Source organism: Pagrus pagrus, assembly GCF_965226575.1.
Source record: "Pagrus pagrus genome assembly, chromosome: 9".
In the NCBI taxonomy this organism is placed as follows: domain Eukaryota; kingdom Metazoa; phylum Chordata; class Actinopteri; order Spariformes; family Sparidae; genus Pagrus; species Pagrus pagrus.
Window position 1 is genome coordinate 9647980 of NC_140193.1, and position 21706 is coordinate 9669685.

At 40.3% G+C, this 21706-nt stretch overlaps 1 protein-coding gene across 4 annotated transcripts in view; it reads left to right on the top strand.

The window, feature by feature from the left end:
• Positions 1-21706, top strand: part of lrp1bb (low density lipoprotein receptor-related protein 1Bb) — a 285606-nt gene that overhangs the window by 186948 nt on the left and 76952 nt on the right. For all 4 annotated transcript variants that reach the window (XM_084361717.1, XM_084361720.1, XM_084361718.1 and 1 more), the window contains exons 28-40: positions 1104-1331; positions 1710-1884; positions 2196-2290; positions 5602-5751; positions 11376-11516; positions 11653-11778; positions 11992-12123; positions 15487-15621; positions 15810-15939; positions 17176-17302; positions 17430-17581; positions 18228-18352; positions 19062-19433. In XM_084361717.1, coding sequence (XP_084217843.1) covers positions 1104-1331; positions 1710-1884; positions 2196-2290; positions 5602-5751; positions 11376-11516; positions 11653-11778; positions 11992-12123; positions 15487-15621; positions 15810-15939; positions 17176-17302; positions 17430-17581; positions 18228-18352; positions 19062-19433 — 2088 coding nt within the window. The remainder of the gene's footprint in view (positions 1-1103; positions 1332-1709; positions 1885-2195; positions 2291-5601; positions 5752-11375; positions 11517-11652; positions 11779-11991; positions 12124-15486; positions 15622-15809; positions 15940-17175; positions 17303-17429; positions 17582-18227; positions 18353-19061; positions 19434-21706) is intronic.

Sequence of the window (21706 nt, forward strand, 5' to 3'; positions counted from 1 at the left end):
CTGACGTTCGAAATCAACATTTAAATGTCTATTTAATTTATGTCTATTAATTCTGTTTAAACCCTGTCTTTCTGCACAGGTGCAAATATAGATTAGGCTAAACTAGCATTATTAGTATGCATAGAATTGTTTTTAACGCGTGTGGTCCAAACATTTACAAGTGTTGTAAAATTCAAAACTCAAAATGTTTTCTAAAAATAGAGATGTAATCATTTTCCCGTTTTTATCTGTCAAGATATTCTGCTTCAGTCCATGTTTTTTTCAAAAACTACACTTTTACTGTGGCCAAAAAACAGTTTGCTCACCCATTCACCGCCCACAAAAGGTGGAGGCAGTGATTCTGGAGAAAGAGAGTTGATTTCAAAAACCACAGGCACTCCAGACAAGAAAAAGTATCAAACCGATGAAAGAAATGTAAAATGTAAAAAAAGCACAAAAACTTTTTGCTAACTCGTCTCTTGTTATTTCATTTTTTTGTATTTGTTTTACCTGGTATGTTATTATCTGGGTCATATGAATGCCGCCAATTGGCCACGTTGTTTGGAGCCCTGATGAAAAACCTAATGATCAAAACACGTTTGTTTTTTTAATGACTGGCCTTTTAATGAAAATTATTTAGCCTCTATATGAAAGGCTTTTTAATATTTCCTTCCTCGTTTTGATACTTTGTCTTGTTTGGAGTGCCTGGATTGCCTTTGGTTTTTGAAGTTCTCTTTTTCATGTTTTCCAAGAGCGACTGACACATTTTTTTCAACATTGTATTATATAGAGAAACCTGTCACCTCCTTTTTCTGCAAGATACCTACGCTGGCTCATCCACAAAACCAAAGTGTGGGTATTTGACGGCCTGGGAATGTATCTGCATTCGCTTGATGCTCGACATCCCATTTAACCCAATCAATTAATTAATTGAAATAGAGGAACTTTTAAGCATTTTCTTTTTCTTTTAGGATGATGATGTCATATAAAATGATGACAGATATTTGAATATTCCTTTGAAGACCTCAGTATAAACTTTACATGTAAAAAAAAAACAAACCTTTTGTACAGCCCTAGCAATGCTTCATTTTCTCAAATGATTGATTTGTAAACCATCTCACCAGCGCTGAAAAGGTTCCTCCTGTACGTGCGGCGGTCTGAAATCCGTGGTGTGGACATTGACAACCCTTATATGAACGTCATGACGGCACTAACGGTGCCAGACATTGATGATGTCACAGTGGTGGACTACGATGCCCTGGAGGAGAGGATCTACTGGGCTGACATCAAAACCCAAACCATCAAACGGGCCTTCATCAACGGCACCCAGCTAGAGACCATTATTTCTGCAGGTGGGTGCTTTCCAGACATCCATACGAACTGCAGAGTCAGAGCTGTGTGTGTGCCAAGTGTTATTGATCGGCTGGTACACACATACTCATGTTTTCAAGAGTTGAATGCAGTACTGTATGGAACGGCAGATTCCCCAGAGAGGTTTAGTATTTTCTTGGTCATGCGTTTGTACTTTTTATTACCGGTAGCCTAATTATACTATAGGAATTGTTGTAATTAATTGTATTAATTAAATGCTCTTATTTCCTCTCTTGACACGATTACAAGGTGCAGCACACATATAAGTAAAAGTCTACCTCAAATGTACAGCCGTTTGTTTAATTGCATTATAGTTTCGTAAAGCTCACAGACAGTTTTTTTCATGCTCTGCCAAACAGACATAGTGAACTGCCGCGGTCTGGCTTTGGACTGGCTTTCCAGGAACTTATACTGGCTCAGCGCTGAAAATGACGAGTCGCAAATCAATGTGGCTCGCTTTGATGGGTCCCTGAAGACCTCCATCATCCACGGCATTGATAAGCCAAGGTGCCTTGTAGTGCACCCTGCCAAAGGGTAAGTAGATTAGAGCAGTCTGTTTACTTCATCAGTACCTCACCATCAATCCATAGAATTAGGAAACCTGACTACGGACCTCAACTGTACATTAGAGGGATCGAAGCTGCGTCGTTGTAAAGGGAACATGTTTTACAAGCTTGAAACGTTGGGGCAGATCTTTACAGGGTTAATAGGTGGAAAACAATCTGCCGGCTAACATTCAATTTTCATTTAATAACAGCGTAACATTCATTGACCGTGTTGTAAACCTTGTGATATCTTGTGCCTAATTGGAACTCTAACTATTCACCTCACACCTCTCCACACAGAAAAATCTATTGGACAGATGGCAACACCATTAACATGGCCAACATGGATGGGAGTAACAGCAAGGTCCTCCACCAGAATCAGAGAGACCCTGTAGGTCAGTACAAGAGCTTTCGATTGGCATACAGAGTTGGACCTCCTATTTAGCTGTGCGTGTGTGTGTGTGTGTGTGACAGAGACAAGATTGTTTTGTTGTGTAAAATCACCAAAATTTCAAGTCGTCTCCGCTCAGTTTACATAAACTCATGCACACTGTAATCTGATTTGATCTGAATATAAATAACCAGATTAAAGCATTTACATAGTTTGCAAACACTCAGTTTCTCCAACACTTGATTCATTTAATTATTTGGGCTACTGTCTCAAAGAATGTGAAGTAGCCGAGTGCAAACAACACGAGACAGAAAATAGAGGGAATTTGTCAATGTTGTTTGGTTATGGCTTCAATTTATGGTAATTTCATTCAACTAAATTTTCCAGGATCAACAGCTGTGCCACTGCATGCACCACGCTGCATCTATCTCCGCTTCATTCCAAATTCAGTTGAGTCCCTCTATTTGAACGCTAATGTGACAAATACACCCCAACATATTAAAATCATAATAATCTCTTTATCTGTCTGACTTTTACAAACAAAATTAGTAATGTATGTACCTATTGACTTTTCCATGCTGGCAATCACAAAGAACACCCACCTCCTCAGTGGTGATGTTACCTCAACAGGCAACACAGAAGAAAAGCCACCAGACAAACAAAAATTTCTGGAAAAGACCAGGGAAGGTGTGACAAGTCAAGGACTTTCTTTGAAACCAGAGAACAACTGTCACCTGTGTACACTTCTATCCTTTACTATTTGATTTAATGCCAAATTACTTTCAAAATCATCAAATGCTTTATGTACAAATGCTTCTCCCACGTCCACGTGTTCATTCCTCATATGTTATCATATGGTGAACGAATCTTGCACTATTACAGAAAGAATAATTGGAAGTGTCCATCCTCCTGATGGAACATGACAGCTTTAAATGGATGAACCTGCCTTGCTATGATGTTAAAATGTGTTGCTTAAGCCTGTGTCTCCTACATCCATCCGCCACAGGCTGACTCCTACACGCATAATTAGATCTTATACTCCAATTTCTCTTTTGAACATTGTTGGGATTGTCACCTTTGAATTGCTGAAAAACTCTACAGCAGTTCTCAAACCTGCCCTTCTGCTTCCAATGCCGATGCCCTTTTTATTGACCGTTCATCTTTTAAGCACTCATGTGTGGACCTTGACGTGCTTCTGTTTATGTAGTTTGTAATAAGAAATTGTAGCTGCACTTCTTCGAGCTATACCATTCAGACACATGCCATTTTGACTGATCTGCGATGCTCTCAGCCAAAGGACCCTTAAGGGACACAGGAAGTGCCAGATGCAATTCTGCAGAATCCAGTTTCCTCTGGATTAGATATTTGTCTAATTAAGATTTTGCGTAATCCTTTGCAAATCATGAAGCTTAGCCTGTGGTCGACAGTTTGAAGCAGATATTCTTGAAATCAGTCTTCTTCATGTGTGTTGTATAGAGTATGGGAAGCTCAGGGTAAATTTGCCTTGTCACTCGACTGAAAACAGAATTTAAGAATGACTACTAGGATGTCTACTACTGAAATAAGAAATCAAATAGTTGACCAATGACATTTAAGAGAAAAAAAACAACAACAAAAAAACGAGAAAAGGACTGTAAAACCCATTTTTTTAAACCTAGTCAGGACAATGAAGAGGGTGATTGTCCACAAAAAATCCCTCAAGCATCTGTTGCGTAGGATCAGCCTGTCGGTGTTCAACTGGCAGTCTGAAATGTGCAGGAGTGTGGTACTGGAAAGGAATCATTGAGTCGTGGATGTTGATGTCCTCTGCTGTGGCACTAAGGGAGGTGATCGATGTAAGATTTTCCTGTTGATGTATTATTGAAATCTGGGGGCACTGAATGACCACCAGTATTCATATCTGACAATATTCAGGGAAACCAGGCATACAGCTTACGCAGCAGCTTAGATTGTAGATATCTGAGGCCACTTAGTAATTATTGCTGATATGTGATGGAAGATGTATTTTTTACTTAAAACAACCTTGTTGGCTCCTTCTTAGAGGATATTTATTATATTTCATTGGGACCATTGATTCGTACCAGTTGCCTGATTTTAAACATATGTTCTTAAGGCAGCATTTCACTAACACTTCATAATAACCATTATGTATAAATGGTAAGTTTATGGTTAATTAAACTAGAGTTAATAGTTATTTGGGTCAGGGTTGTTAACAAACAATGAAATGCTTTAAAAGTAATTCATTAAGTTATTGTTGTATTGTTAATTCATTTATAATACTTTGTAAATGGTTGATACATACTGTGCAGTTACACACACATACTGTGTGGTTGATACATGGTTTAAACTATGAACTAGCTAGTTAGTTAGTTTTATTAACTATAAAGTTAAAATGTATTAATGATGGTTATTTTAAAGTGTAACCAATGTACACTCTATACTCTCTTATACTCTTCTTTTTTTGAGTGTAAGCCATCCCCACATGATGCCTGCCTAAGTGAGCAGTTGTAGCTTGTTTCACCAAAAAACAATCAGCTTGTCTTCATCCCCGGAGGCCTTTTGTCACATAGCTCAAGGTCAAACTCCCTCTTTGTCACACAAACAGCTCCATTGTCTCCATTGTGTTTTTTTTTTTCATTCTCCTCGGCCCGTCAGCAATACAGATAGCAGGGGGCACCGTATTTCACCGGCTTCATTTATGATTATGGGTTAGACCTGGGGACAAGCGTAAATTAATGACGCATTGTGACTGTGAATCTGCCAAACATAAATCCAACACATGGTGGGAGACAGTGAGTTATCCAGCGGTCCGCGATTGAAATTGCTTTCAGTCCCCCACCATTCACTGTGGTATTGAATGAAAAACCTTCATGTTAGACAGGGAGGAAAAAGCAGTCAGTCTCACTCCTGTTGGGTTTTTTCATGCCAGTTGGAACTCATATAAAGAGCCAGCACAAGCAACACATGAACAATTCTATTATCCCTCACTCAACCAGATGCAAAGAAGCTGCAGTATGGAAACGTTTGGGTAATGCAGTTCTGAAATGTGCTGTTGAAGTGTGGTGAAAGTGAAACTCCTATTTCTTTTGCACCTTCTCAGTGCTGCATATTCAATGTTGTCAAGATTTGTAGCAGAGAGGCAGCTTTTTTAGTGGTAATATGTCTCAAATGTGAATATTTTAATGAAAATGTTAAAATCTTTTCTTCTCTACAGCTGCCCTACAGTGTTGAGTGTTTGCGTGTTTTCCTTTTAAAGTCAAGGTCTGTATCCTAGTGTCTAACCTGCCGTCTTCTCTTCATTTGTCCTCCCCTCAGGTCTCTCAATTGACTACACTGCCAACAAGCTGTACTGGATAAGCTCGGCCAATGGCACTATCAACAGGTGCAATCTGGACGGCAGTGGGCTGGAAGTGCTGGAGACTCTAAAGAGGGAGTTAGTCAAAGGCACAGCTCTGGCCGTGATGGGTGAGTGGAGCTTGTCACGAGTGCATCAGATTGCCATTGGGGATTAGTCAGAGAGTGTGGAGGGATTACGTCTTTAACCAGTTAAGTGGCTGTAGAATGGAGCTATCCAGCCAGCCCTCGCAACAGTTGTGCTTCACTTTGCGTGAAGTAGCAGGGGCATTAGATAATTAAAACACAGGCAGCAGTGATTGATGATTGATTTTCTCACCCTCTCGTAATGAAAAGGTGGGAGGATGTTCATTATGTGTTGATTCGCGGTATCAGTGCTGAATCCAATGTGTCACACCATCCATCACCTCACAGGTTCATTTAGGAATCTCCTGAAATCTAAGTCAACATGTTGTGAAAAGAAATCTTGCCTTCAGCTCACATTACAACAGCCTTTAGCTCCCAGCGTCTCAGCTTTTATCACCTTGTCCACCTTCTTCTACAAGCTTCCAATTAGGGCCATATGTACATGTTAACTGGAACACGTCCTAGTTCTGCCATTACACCATCAACCCTCATTAATCGTGTAATAACCAATCAGGCACAACCCACATTTAAAAAAAAAAAGTTTGAAAGTAAAAACAGAAGGCGATCATTTACGAACAAACTGTGTTTACTGACACATGAGCCCATGTGGTAATATCCTTTTTTCGATTTTGTGTTTCACAAAGTGGTGATCCTCGCCCTGACATTGCTTTTGTCACAGTTACACAGAAAGGACCTAAACGCAAGACACACGAGCAGGCAGGTATAACAGAAAGCAAGCTTTAATGAGCTGTTCGTCCAAAATCCGAACAGTAAAAGGAGAGGCAAAGGAAACTACCAAAGTAGTACAAAAACTGAGGACAAACCAGGAAACCACAGGAAACGCAGGAGATACAGGACTGATGTGAGGACGAGAACAGGATGACAACAGAACGGATGTGAGGACAAAGAAAGGCAAACCAACCGAGAGTGAGGGAACAACACAGGCTTAAATACAAACTAAACTAATGAGGGGATGAGGTGCAGGTGGAGAGACACTGAGAACAGGGCAGTGCTAATGAGGCTGATGTGAGACAGATGTTTGGTGAAATTCAGACTGGGGAGAAGCACAGGAACACTGGAGGGAAACAGAACACTGGGAACAGGAAGTAGAAAGTGACAACGAGAGGATATAATTACAAAATAAAAGAATCAACAAACCAAAAAACCCAAACAATCACTGGTTTTGAACTCCTGAGCCTTTTGAGGATGCCTCCTTCATACCCAATCATGATAATATCACGTGTTGCTAATAACCTGGTTCCAAAAAACTCCCAGTCTGCTGTTTCTCCTGTCCCAACTTGTTTGATACATGTTTTTGGCATAAAATTCAGATTATATATATTTACAAAATAAATTAATGGGTTAAGTTAATGCAGTAAAATAATAAACATTCTTTGTAATATTCTCAATTGAGTGTAAAAGGCATAAAGGATGAGCAAATCATCACATTCTGTTTCATTTTTTACACAACATCCTAATCTTTTTGGAATCAGGGTTGTATTTGCGTTGTTTACCTATATACTTTGAATATGTGACAAAAAAAATTTGCTCTTCCTCTTTTTTAACACAGCAGATCAGAATTTGAATTTTAAATTGTCTCTCTTCCACTCTGCTGCAATCTTGAAAATTGGGAAGCTTCCCAGCGAGCTATGCGAATGCATTTCCCTCGCCAAGATTGGTAATGAGACGGGAGCAAACATACTGAACAGAGACTTGTTTGTTTTGTGTGTGTGTGTGTCTGGACCAAAGTGTAATTTTTTATTTTTTAAGGGGAAAAAAAATAAAATCAAGAGTGCTGTCAGGGTGATACTTTGTGTTCTTGAGGCATGTTATTAATCACAGCAGGCTTTCGTTTCCTGTGTGGTGGGTATCTGTCAGCATGTGCAGAGAGCATTAATTGCACTGTTACAGAATAACACAGCAGTGGCAGAATGGATTCCAACTGTTAGGATTCTGCAACTCCAGGCCAGGTCTTTTTGGTTCATTTTTTATAGGCATTTCTCTCAGTAAAGACTATGGGGGACTTTTCATTATATGGACGATGGAGACTTCATTATCGCATGTCACAAATGGGAGATAGAACTCAAGGTGACATAGACTAATGGCTTGGCTCCTGCACAGTAGCAGGTACAGCAAAACAGTGAAATGATGTCTGCGAGTCTCCATCAATCACAATTAATGACATTTTGTTATGTTGAGGAAATTGTTTTGAATGGTAGAATGAACAGCCGTATTGTTATTGTACTTTGTTAAATAGAAAAATTTCACAGTGGCTTAACAGTACATGCCGCATGGTAATGAACCACTATATAGAGATGATAGCGATCTGGTGGATTTGTCCATTTATACCTGGATCCGTGCAAAGAAAAGCGTTTTAAATACCCATAAGACCTACGCTGAGCTTTTTATATAATCTTGGCACAAGATCTATAAAAAACTGTAGAGTTTTTAATGTTAAGCTTAGCGTTTAATACCACATTAAACAACTAACAACCCTTTTCACTCTTCACAAGATTATACGGCGGCAGTGACTGAACAGTTTCCGTTGAAGCACATAATTGGGATGCCTCATTGTGTGTTACAACAGCACAGTTCACTGCATATTTATATGTACATGTATTTCAAACAAATTGTACCAATTTAACACAAAAGCTTACTATATAAATGTTGCTGAGAAATCTAATAAAATCAATTTTCTTTATACAGCCCAAAATCACAATCACATTGCCTCAGTGGGCTTTACAATCTGTCCAGTGAATGACGTCCTCTGTCCTTAGACCCTCGATTCAAGCAAGGAACAACTTGCAAGAAAAATGGCACATTTAAAAGTCTTCGTAGTCTGGGATTAATATTTTGCATTTGCTGTAAATTGCACCTGTTGCTTGTTGTATTTCCGACATCCAGTTTCTCATTTTGTACCAAGATGACTTCCTACTTTGCTACAGACCATTGAGCATATACTTGTATGACACACATTTTCAGTTGGAAATAATGCTTTGGGAACCCAACAGGACAGCAGCCAGACATATCATTTTCCAGCTTCTTTTGCTGTTGGCAAGTGTATAGACTGTCGGTGATGCCTGTTACTGTGAAATGTCCCATCTGATGGTGTTTGGATTGTCTCCATGGTGGAAGATGCAATTAAGTGCATTTGCTGACCGTTCGCTCTGTAAGTTTGGCTGTGTTTGTCCTCGCTCCATATTCTTTATCTCACTAGCTCAGCAAACTGTATTAAAAATTGGCTTTATAACTAGTATTAAAAGTACGAAACGGATATATAATCTGCTATGCCAAGGGAATAACTTGTTAGGTATTGTCAAGTGAGCATTGGTAATTAAGGGCTCTTGTGTACTCTGTGGTAATTAAGCCAATCTACTTAAATTAGTATTAATCAAACAACCGTTCTTCACTCGCTTCTGGTCTTTGACGGCCTGAATGATCAGTTGGTCGTGTTTGAAGTGGTTAAGGTTTCTCCAAATCAGCGTCAAGCAAACAAGGAAGGTTTGAGTTCTATCACGATCTATAGCTCTCATCACAGCAGGAGGCGAGAACAGGCAGAGGTTATTCGACTGCAGTGATGCCTGTAGAGTGCAGCTTTTAGAGGAGTCATCTTGTCTCCAATTGCTGCAGAATAAGACACCTAATTTCATGAAAGTTTTACAGTGATTCATCCACAATTGACTGGCAAAATGAAACCTATCAGTTTCAGAGAGCAAAATGACTGCAATCAATCAAGAGAAAGATTTGACTAGCAAGAAGCAGCGTGTTAAAACAAAGATGTTGGGGTGCTTTTGGCTTCCTTTGGCTTTCTCATTTTGCTTGCATTAGTCTGATTTCATTAGTTTGATTTCATTAGTCTGATTTCAACACAACTGGTCGAAAAAAATTATAATGACGGCACTGTTAGTGGCATAAGGTCGATCCACTCAGGCACTAGGGCTCCGTAATAATTGGATTGGCTTGAGGGAAAGGTGAGGGCTTCCATTCAGAAGGTGTAGGTGATCCATCAGCCTGGAATCAAACTCGCAGTTGAAGTGGAAATTGAATATGATGTGCCACAAGCGAGCAATCAGCTAGCCAGCGCTCCCTGCGGCTTCAAATTAACACAGGGTGCAAAGCTAATCTAGGCTAGCATGCCCTCCGGGATCAAATGTTTTGTAAACTGCATGTCGACTGTCATTCTCACTCGTGGGAGTTTGTCTGATTTGAAGAAACGAGTTTTACGCTCCCTTTAAGGGTAACATTGAGCCTGAAGCTATTGATGCATCTGGGAATTGCTTCTGTGTTTTTTATTCTAAAAAAAAAATGAAAAAGGGTGAGATAAAACAGTGTCTCACCTTCAAGGGATTGATGGTGTGCAACCTCAAGGGCACAGGTTTTTGTTGTTTTTTTTAACTCATTGAGGTATATAACTCATTGAGGTATATACCCCTTTTAGCCTATTTTAGTGTTACTGTATTAATATGAATTAAATAGTGTTGTCTTTTTAAAGCATTCCTCCTCAGTATAATGTTCCATTTTTATAATCTTGGCCCTTTCAAAAAGGGGTAAAATCAGGTCCATATCCACCTCATTTGCAGAGTCTATTTCGAAGTGAGAGGAGCCACCTGACTCTTCTCCACTTTGCACTTCAGTGGGATTTTAAAATTGAGAGTTCCTGTCACGTCTGTAGAGTCTGTGGCAAAGAGCCTGGACTGTGCATCACTGATTTCTGCTGAGGGCAGAGATGGGGGGGTTGGAGAATAGTTTGGCGGCGACTGGGTGTGCCGAGGTCAGGAGCCTATTGTGCATGTGCCTCTTAACAAAGACACACTCATCACTTATGCTCACACCGGCAGCACTACCGAAGCCTGGAGGTTCACTGTCACACAGAGCCAGACAGGACAGTGAATTAAACATCTGTGCACGGTGAAACATCGTGATACTCAACAGCTACAGTACAAGCTGCCCTTGTACCGGATTGTGTTTTGCTTTCAAAGATTGGCTAATGCGGTATGGTTTTATGAAGTGAAAGACAAAGATAAGGAGATTGTGCCTCAAAATAGCTGAATGTTTTTGCATGTTGTATCACCAAAAATAACTACTTAGACTGACAAGTATTATTGCTGTTCATTGTCCACGCACACTCCGTGTGAATCTGCTGAATATCAATGATAAAAAATAATGTGAATGCATAAATATATAAAGTATGTGTCACTCTCCCCAAAAGAGTGCACGGAAGAGCTGTTATCAGAGTGAAAGCGTTTCCCAAACATCAAAGTAACTATATTTCAAGGTTGCAAGATGCACACATTATTGTCAGCGAGTGGGCAGAGCGGGAAGCAGGGTATGTCACACTTCAATCTCAAATCAGCTCAGAGAATGCTTCAATTATTAAGGGGCTGTATGGCACAAGAATGCCAGCCTTGGTGGATTAGAGTGAAAGCCAAAGGAAGCCAAGTGCACTTGGAATTGGTGATGCTGGAGTGTGGGGGGGTGTATTTGATTGTTCTGTGGTGTTTTTCAAGGCTTGGTTGCACAGTGTGATTTGCATGAAGAATTCTTACCAACCAAGAAGTGCAATTTGCCCTCGCCATATTTTTTTAAGCAAATGACATTGATGGTTGCAGGTGGCAAACTCTGGTGGGCAGATGAAGAATCGGCACAGCTGGGAACGGTCACCAAGAGAGACGGGCGGAACCTTGTGATCCTGAGAAACAAGACGAGCGGAGTCGTTCACATGAAGGTGTACGACAGGGAGGGTCAGAAAGGTAAGGAGGCTTACATGTATCACACACACACACACACACACACACACACACACACACAAAAGAGGTACAGACACAGACACACGTACACTTATGGTACCTTACTTCTTGCCTTTTGTCGGTTGTGCTTAACATTCAGGAAGAAACCCGTGCCAGATAAACAACGGTGGCTGCTCACAGCTCTGCTTCCCCACTTCTGAGAACACCCGCAGCTGCTCCTGCACTGTTGGCTACAACCTGCGTAGCGACCGCATGTCTTGCGAAGGTACGTTTCCCAAAATATGCTCTCGAGAGCCGCCGATATGCTCTTATCAGCATTTCAATTTTTTATGACTGCAGGTAGAAATATACATCTTTAAAATCCTCCTGCATTCGCTACTCTAAGTGTGAAACAATGCACTCACCTTTGGCGCACATGATTAATCCATAAACAGGTCACAGGGCATTCATAATTTACAATGCTTTATGTGTTCTTTAGGCGTTGATTCTTTCCTGATGTATTCCATCCATGAGGGAATCCGAGGAATCGCGCTCGACCCAAATGACAACAGCGAAGCTCTCATGCCAATCACGGGAACACTGTTTGCCGTGGGAGTTGACTTTCATGCAGGTATGATAACACGCAACACACAGAGGGATCTTCATTGTTGAATCAGTGTTTGATATTGAGTTTAAGGCAGACGATGTGAAAAATCTACTGAAGATAAGAGTTGTTTTTTTTCTGACATACGGTTGAAATTAAAAGGCAAAAGTAAATGGCTTTTACTGAACATTTGGCTTGCCTGTAAAACAATTCTGGAATTATTTTTTAGCTTTTGTTTTCAACTGTATGTATCCAGTATTTGCGTAGTATTATACAGTATTTTCCACACGCATATGCAAAGTATTGTTATATAATATTACACAACACTTGTGTGTTTTCCCACAGTTCAAACCTTTCCCTCTCAATCTTAAACGAGTGGGAGGGAAAGATCTATGTTATAGTGGCTCTAACCTTTTGAATAATGGTCTGCGTGCTTGTGGAGTGCAGTGTAGATGAAAGAGTAATAAGTTCACATTACTGGGGAACCTCAGCATGAATAACATAGAACTATTTCCTTACAAGCCTCTGAAAATATACTTATACAAAGCAATTCCCAAGATATTGTATCAAATGAAGGTAAGGTAACGTGCATCGCAAAACACAAAGCCGATAGCTTGTGCTGTCGTTTGTTACATCCCTGCTTCCTTCTACGTAATATATATGATAAAAATGATGCATTTATTACACCAGCAAATGCTATGAATATACTATAGGCTGGTAGCATTGCATATATGTAATAGGGCTGCTACTGAGGCATGATAGCGAAAGCTGCGTAAAGGAAAATGCATAAGCACAAGCGAATCAAAATGTATACACAAACGGGTTGTTATTCTTAGGATTTGCAGTAATTCTTCTCAAAAAAGCATAAAAGCAGCAGCAGATAAGAACATGTGCGTTTGGGTAATTCAACATGTGTTCCATGACTTTCCTTTGCAAAAAATGGGAGTAGGAAATGTAAATGTGATACAGAGTTTGCTGTAGCTGATTTAATATTCCTAACCGTGTGTGTGGCAGAGACAGAGATCAACAGACATCCCCTGTCACTTGAAAGGGACTATTATCTGCAGGCTATCATCTAATGAAGGGAGCAAACAATGCCAGAACACCGTCTGCAACACCAATGAAATTACATCCAATAGATGTCTGATGAGCTGAAATACTTGTTTTATTATTTATTTACATTTTTATGGTCATTGGGGCTCAAAAGTAAGAAAATGTTGTTTTTTAGCCACAGTCATTTGATGAGTTCACCAAGTCAGTCCAAACTGAATATCTCAACAACTACTAGATTAATTGCCATGAAATCTGGTCCAGATGTTCATGATTTGCAGATGATGAATTAATATTACTTCAGCGATCCCCTGACTTTTCCCTCGGTACCCCCATGAGGTTGACATCTGTGGTTTGTGCGAGTGAAAAGCCTCAACAACTATTGGATGGATTGCCATGGAACTCAGCACACACATTCACGTCCCTCAGGATGAATTGCAATCACTGTAGTTGTCCCTTCACTGTCCCTCATCTAGCGCCACCATCAGGTCAAAATTTAAAAATGTACTTCTGTTATCATGAAGAGAGAGTGCATACCTCTGCCAATGCCCTAACAGTCCCCCTTTTAATTCCATCAAGCCAAATCAAACTTGAAAGCCCTACATCTCTCTAAATTTTAAACCAGCTTTAACTGTTTTATCATAATTTTAGCTCACCAGATCTGTAACAGACAACCACAAGAACAACAATACAATTCAGATGGAATAATAATCTACATTGTATTTTGGAAGAATAATAGATTTTTTCTAAGGATCCGCATCATATTTTACTCACTCGTAGATACCATCCACTTAAAAACAGCTGACTTTTTTCAACAAGATTCATGCCATTTTACCTGAGAAAATTAAAAAAAACATTGAAAAACATCCTATCTTGCAAATATTTAAGAAAGAAAGAAAACATTTCTGGATCTGTCCCTTTTCACCTAAAGTTAATGAAGTCTAATGTGGGCCGAGACTCATCCTCAATCCAGGTTTTGTGCAATCCTGCTGACAAACCAAACAACAAACAAACAGGCATGTGTGAAAACATAGCCTCCTTGGCCGAAGTATGAGCAAATGTTCGCATGCTAGCAAGTTAAACTAAAATGATGACATTAAAGCTGCTCAACATCAGCATTTTAGGACCATCATTGGGAGCATGCTAGTATGCTGACCTTAGCATTTAGGTCAAAGGGCTACTACGTATAAGGAAGAACAACCTCTCTGACTCACTAGCATGGCTGTAGACTTCGTATCATGCGGTTACTGTGAAACTAGAACTTAGATTCAGAAACTTTATTGTCTATCACACGAACAATTCCATGAATAAATCAGAGCAGATGTGCAAAGGGTGCCCTTTAAATAATTAATGTAAGTTAATGACAGAAATTTGCAGTAGTCTCTCTAAATCAACCACAAGGGGTGTACATGCTGTTATTACGTATATATATATATCATGTATGATTCTTACACTTAACACGTGCTACTGAACATCACGGGTCGCTCATTACACAAGTAATTGTCATGAGCCAGACTGCTGTGCAAAAGCTGAGAGCCTGAAATCTAATTCTGAATCTGAGTGACTTCAAAGGTCGATAGCAATCTTGATGTCTGACCACAGCTTTTAGAAGATAGGAAATAAGCAGAGTCCGAGCCAAAACCTGGACATGGCCCAGGTACAGAGCAAGATTGCCGATTGTCCTCCCCTTTATTACTCTGTGCAGGTGAATGTGCAAATGCATTAGAAAGCCCATCCAAGAGCAGCAGCCAATAGCTCACGCACATCATTTACATGTCATTACAGAATCCAGGCTGCCAGAGCAGAACAGATGAAAGCCCCGCAGCTGTATTCTGTCATATTTTAGCTACGTGTTAACAGAGTGTGAAGGCAGCAGGAACAAGGAAGTGCTAATAAACATATAACGCCACCTATACTCCTAACAACCTGTACAGAGCCAAGCTGACAGCCACACGCAGAGATGCTCTTGAAGACTGCACCATAAATAAATTACGCACTGTTTTATATGCTTATGTAATAGGACTGTAAAATCAGAACGGGTCCATAACAGTTTTACCAACACCATGTTTTGCATGAAGCAATATACTGTGTTGTAAAAATTTGGCCCACAATTGCCTTTCCCGTTCAGGCCCTGTGTGTCAACAAAGAGCTGTGGATGGACTGTGTGGGTAATTTTCGCCATCATACTTTATAGTTCCACACAACCTTTGGTGAAATGGGCCGTGCCGCAGTAAAATGTGCTTTCATGAGCTGCTTTGTTTGAGGGCATAAATACTTTTGTGGCAGCCACATTCATCATCAAATTTTCTCCTGTCATTAACCATTTTGGATGGTTTGCAGGAAATGACACCGTGTACTGGACAGACATGGGCCTGAACAGAATATCCCGAGCCAAGCGTGATCAGACCTGGAGGGAGGACATCATTACTACTGGCATCAGTCGGGTGGAAGGCATCGCTGTCGACTGGATTGCTGGTTAGTGACACTCCAGGGCCTGGAGTCTGATACTATAGGCTGTCAAGCTGGTATGGATTGGTTAAAACTGTATGGGTTGCTAAAAAAACATTGACAACGTTGGGTATCCTCCACATAAAATCCTTAGTTTAAGTATATGTGTACGTTCATGATGAGACGTTCATGAGTTGTTGTTTTTTTCTTCACAGGGAACCTGTATTGGACAGACCATGGTTTCAATCTAATAGAAATCTCCCGCCTGAGCGGTGCTTACCGCTCAGTGGTCATATCTGAAGGACTTGATCAGCCGAGAGCCATTGCTGTACATCCGCAGAAGGGGTAGGCCATGAAGTCTTTATGTGTTTTCATATTTCATATTTATATGCACTATTTGCTGTAATCAGTTGTACTATTAACACCGATGCAATGGTTTCAAAAGCATTTATTGTATACAGAAACCGTATTTACATTTGCCTCTAGAAACTCTAATAATGAGTTTGGCAAATGGTAAATTCAAACGGATAGCTGACTGATCATGCTGACCAGTATTTCTTCAGTACATAAAGTGCATATTTTTTCTGCATTACTGCCGACAGAGAAGCTCTAGTTTTTCAGAACCATTAGTCATTTCCTATGGAAGCTGAGAACGGCCTTGCTTGCAATTTCTTTAAAAAATTGTATTTATGTCATAATCAGGAAGTTTCAAGTTAATTATAGCCTTATCTAAAGAAAGCAAGCCTTGCTAACGAGATACTCAGCCTGTTATGAGAAACCAAAAAGTTGTTTCCTCCTATTGCTTATAATGATTATCCGAAGTGCCATGTCAGCATGCATGTGTCATCATGGTGTCTTGACAGCTGTAGCAACTGATCAACCCATCAGGTTGTAATTAATTATAACTTTATATATCCTATCACTTGTTCTGATTAGCCATAATGAGAAAACCGCCATATCAAATTTCTAGGGAAACATTCTTACGTCAGATGACTAAAGCTGATGAGAAGTCTGCTTTAAAACTCCCAAACCGATTAAACAGAGCCATGCGTCTTTGTTATTGGCCACCTCTGAAGCTTATGATGTCATTTTCTCATATTAAATTGTCCTTTTATCTCAAGAAATCTGCCTTTTGTGTTCTCCAGATAACAAGATAAATTAGCCCATTGTCATGAGAAAAATTAGCTTTGTTATCTCAAGATAACGATAGTTAATTTGTGATCCTGAGGTTAAAGCATTTAGAAAAATTAATTGCAAGCACGGCTGTTCACGGCTTCCGTACCCATCTTTCTATAGTTTAACAGATTTTGTTTTGTCTGTGTGTGTATTTATAATTATTCACACATTTATAGTATTTACAGTATTTACAGTTACTGTCATCTTGTTTATTGTTCCACTTTAAACAACATACCCCAGTAGAAAATGTTTGGTTTTTAGTGCACCAAACCAAATTTGAGGGAACAAAAATATTTGTTTCCTTGGACAAAAATCAGGTATTTCTAAACTGTATTACCTCTTTTTCATGAACACGCTCTAGTCCAGAAAATCAGTGTGTTTGTGTGATTCTACTATGCTGGCCAGGTATCTGTTCTGGACTGAATGGGGCCAGCACCCCTGTATTGGCCGCTCCCGTCTGGACGGTTCAGACCAGGTTACCTTGGTCAACTCAGGCATCATGTGGCCCAATGGAATTTCCATAGACTACGAGGTACAGTTACACACAGACACACTCCACACCCACATACTGTAATTCCTACCTCATCTCCCTTGAGGCTGATATATGACTTTGCCTACGAGGTTCACTTTGTGATATGCATTTTGAAATTACTTTCCAGGAAAATACATTATACTGGTGCGACGCCCGCACAGATAAGATCGAGAGGATAAACCTTGAGACAGGTGAGAGCCGGGAGATTGTACTGTCAGTGGCCAACGTAGACCTTTTCTCAGTGGCTGTGTTTGGGCCTTACATCTACTGGTCTGACAGGTAATTTATTATTTTCTTTAATGTGCACACATGAAATGGCCTGCAAAGCCTGCAATACTAACCTGACTGTAACCCTTCCCCCCCAAAGGTCTCAAGTGGAAATATTAAGAACAGTAGTTCGTCATAGTGAGGGTCACTGCCTATTTTTGCAAATACTCCAGGCCGAATTCGGTGTCATCTGCAAGGGCAAATTCATCCTCACCCCCCTGTAAAAATCAGCAGCACAGTTAAATTTAATGAAGCCTCATTTCTTTTTGTGAAGTTGGGAGCCTTATCCATTTTTACGCACGTACGGTTTTATTGGATCCCTGAAGCAACAACAGACTGAGACAGGTTTTGAACTATTGGGAAAGAAATGGTTTTTAAATCCCTCATGACGAATCGTATTTTTCGTCATTTATCTGTTTTTAACCTGTCTTACAGTCATCTCATTCTCTCCCCTGCTCAACAAGAAGCTTTAGTGTGTTTATCTTCAACTACTTGAATTGTATGAGAGGACTGGGTCATCAGTTTTAGATTTTTCTTGACTTTTGTCAAATAAATGATCTGCCTTTATATCTCTCTAACTTTGTCCTGTCCACTGTAAAGTCAGAATACTGTCCTCTCTGAAACTTCAACCACTTCCTTTGTCTCTCTTGTACTTCAGGGCTCACTCAAACGGTTCAATCCGACGTGGCTTAAAAACTGACACCAGTGAGGCTGTGACCATGAGGAGTGGTCTGGGGGTCAATCTGAAGGATGTGACAGTCTTCAATAGAGGCAGAGAAAAAGGTAGAGGAATCTACTTTACAATCTCATTGACTACCTTTACATGCACAGAATATTCTGGTTTTTGCCATCATTCCAGAAAAGACCATATTTCTATTAAGCTGTATACGTGACTAATAGTGAAAATAAATATTCCAGTAATGTTCCTGTTTACATGGAGCTGTGCATACGCCAACTGATGCGCTTCAAAATATGGAAAAACAGAACAGCTGGAGCCACTTTTGTGTCAAAAATAAGATTTTCTCAAAAATGTAACCGATGGCAGAGGTGCAAACACAGCCTCCTGCTTTCCATTCTTCAACCACGTCTTGAAAAGGTCGGCTTGGCAATACATGAGCATATCCAAAAACCCTGATATCCAAATCTTTCATAATGTTTGCAAGTAGGTGTGTTACTCATTCCAACCACACAGGTGTGCTTTTTGTTTGGGCATGCATCTCTGGTAATCCAAATGCTCTGTATACACGTCCAAACAATGCTCCTAAAACCTGAATACCATCATACCCAGCATGTCTTAATCTGAACACAAGCTACATTTGGAATAAGGTCTAAATTCAGAACGTTGTCATACTCTGAATGATATTGGAAAACTGGTGCATGTAAACATGGTCAGTGATTATAGATTTGCTATTGTCACATACAATTTAAACACGATTGCTAAGTGGAAGAAACTGAGGCAAACCAGTAACCGAACATGTTTTGGGTTTTGAAGGCACAAACCCCTGTGCCAGGAGCAACGGAGGCTGCCAGCAGCTGTGCTTCCACCTGGGCAGTGGTCGCCGGACTTGCTCCTGCGCCCACGGTCGCTTGGCAGAAGATGGCTTTGCCTGCGAGCGCTATGAAGGCTATCTGCTCTACTCTGAGAGGACCATATTGAAAAGCATCCACCTTTCGGATGAGAATGACCTCAACTCACCCGTGCAGCCATTCGAAAATCCTGCTTTTTTCAAGAACGTCATTGCCCTGGCTTTCGACTACAATCAGAAGACTGCTGAGACCAACCGCATCTTTTACAGTGACGTCCACTCTGGGAACATCCAGGTGATTAACGACGACTGGACAGGAAGATCTATTATCGCTGAAAGTAAGTGTATTTCACATTACCACAGTGTGTACTTTTTTCATTATTTGTATGTTATTATATTATCAAAACAGCCATCCATTGTCCTCCGCACACCTATTAAACACTTACACATGCACTAATTCTACCAATTCAAATGGGGCCACAATTAACATTTATTTGCATTAACGATTAATCTGCCAATTATTTCATCACAACTTCCAAAGTGATGTCTTCAGATTGCTTTTTTCAGTCCAAAACCCAAAGACTCTTCATTTACTATCATAAATGACAGAGAAAAACATAAAATCCTCAATTTTAAGAAGTTAGAAGTTGAGAAGTCGATTATCAAAATACTTGGCACTTAATTTTCTTCTATCAATTAGAAGAAAACTATCAATTAACTGACTAATTGTTGCAGCTCTAATTAAAAGAGCTTTACATTTGCTACATTTTGCCTGTTTCACAGTGGCAAGATTCAACTGCACATGAGTTGCATGTCTACTGATCTTGAGAATGCTTCGGCGTGATGAAGTACAGGAGGAGTAGTTGGAATTATTCAGCTGTTGCATCCAGCCAGCCGTCTTTTGTGCTTTTCATGGAAAAGGTGTGCGTCGTTTTCAATCAATACAGCAACGGCCATGAGACGGCTCATGCTCCACTTTACTTTTCACATGTAACTGCGTCCCCAAGCATATTTTTACGCCCCAAGTCTGTTTTCTTCTGACTTAGCTGCATTGATTGTGTAGTGGGTTGCGGGCGGTGCCAACATGCTTTAATAATGCACATTGACACTGTGGTCGATCAGATCAAGTACAGACACTGGCCGCTGACTGCTGCTGTTGTGACGAGCTGCTCTCATTACCTCAATGGAAAAGGTGATATTTGTATTTCAGTTTTAATCAGATGGGACAACCCTTTTAAGATCACAGTATTCCCATTTCATTGATAGCACCTCATCACACCCATTTCCTCCTCCACTCCTTCATTTTTTACTGCCAATGCTCCTCTGAAAAGACCATTTAATACTGAATCATCAGGGTATAATGCCCATGTTTGAAAGCTCTCTGCTTACTGACTGTCACAGATTGAACGACGCGACCAATCCCTCTCTATTCCTTCACTAAATCTCAGTCAGTCCTGCGTTGATAAGCATGACTGGCGTCAGATGAACAGCGAAAGCCTCTGTTCTGCTCGGCTAGCATCCTCTGCCATTCTGTGAAGCTTCTACTGGGAGCAGAGCTCAGCACCTTCCCCACCCCCTCCTCACACTGGGAGACTGGCAGAGTGTTACTGATCCACTTCCACCCACCCACCACAACCCTTCCTCCACACCCCTGCTGAGGGAGCTTTCTATTTATTTATTTATCTTCGAGAAATGAACAAGCATTATTAAGAACCATCTGTCGTTATTTGTAAGTGTCCTTCACAATTTGGCTCTTGCAAAATGCAAAACCAAAGCGGTGCAAATAATTGATTCGAGGACAAATTAAATGATTGAATCCAAAATACTTTGTACTTAAAAAACTTGCTTATTGAAAATGCTCAATGACTTTGTGTCTTTTCACGGCATGGCCACAGTTTGTACAGTATGCAGCTACATTGCATACAACTGTGGTAAGATAATATGACCATTCCTGGTTCCAGTTAGCTTATTTGCTGTTGTGAAATCAGCCATTGTGTCCGCCTGGGTTATACTCCCTGCAATGAAACCACCACCTTTCAACAGCTTCTAGCCCTGTACTGTGTTCAAAAGCAGGACTCTTCTATTTCCCTCTCAAAGTTTCTGCCTGCATCCCATCACTGAGGAAAGGTGAAGATGTTAATCATCCATATTTCCCTAATTAAACTCCATGTCCCCCATTAATTACTCCCTTGCCCTGCCAACAATTTGTGAGAAACTCCAAGGTGCCAGACGGCTTTTATTGCAAACTATTAATTAGTGATCGGCTGACGCAGGTAGTGTCTTAAGCATTCTACAGCATGCTTTATAGGTCTTCAGATAAGAGGATACAGCCGAATGCTTTATCATTGGCCACATGTCCGCCTTTATGACAAATTACCGTAGGGTCTGCATCGACGCTCAGGCCCAAGATACATGTGGACACAGATGTTACATGAATACTACTGCAGTGTCAAATTTATTTCAGTTGCGCTGAATTGAGAAAAGAGGAGTGCGCTTCTCTTGTGGAAGATAATCTCTTGTTTTGTCAAACAATAAACAAATGCACTGACACCTGGAAGAGTTACACATGGACAAACACACACAGAGAACCTGGTTCATGCAGGTAATCTTT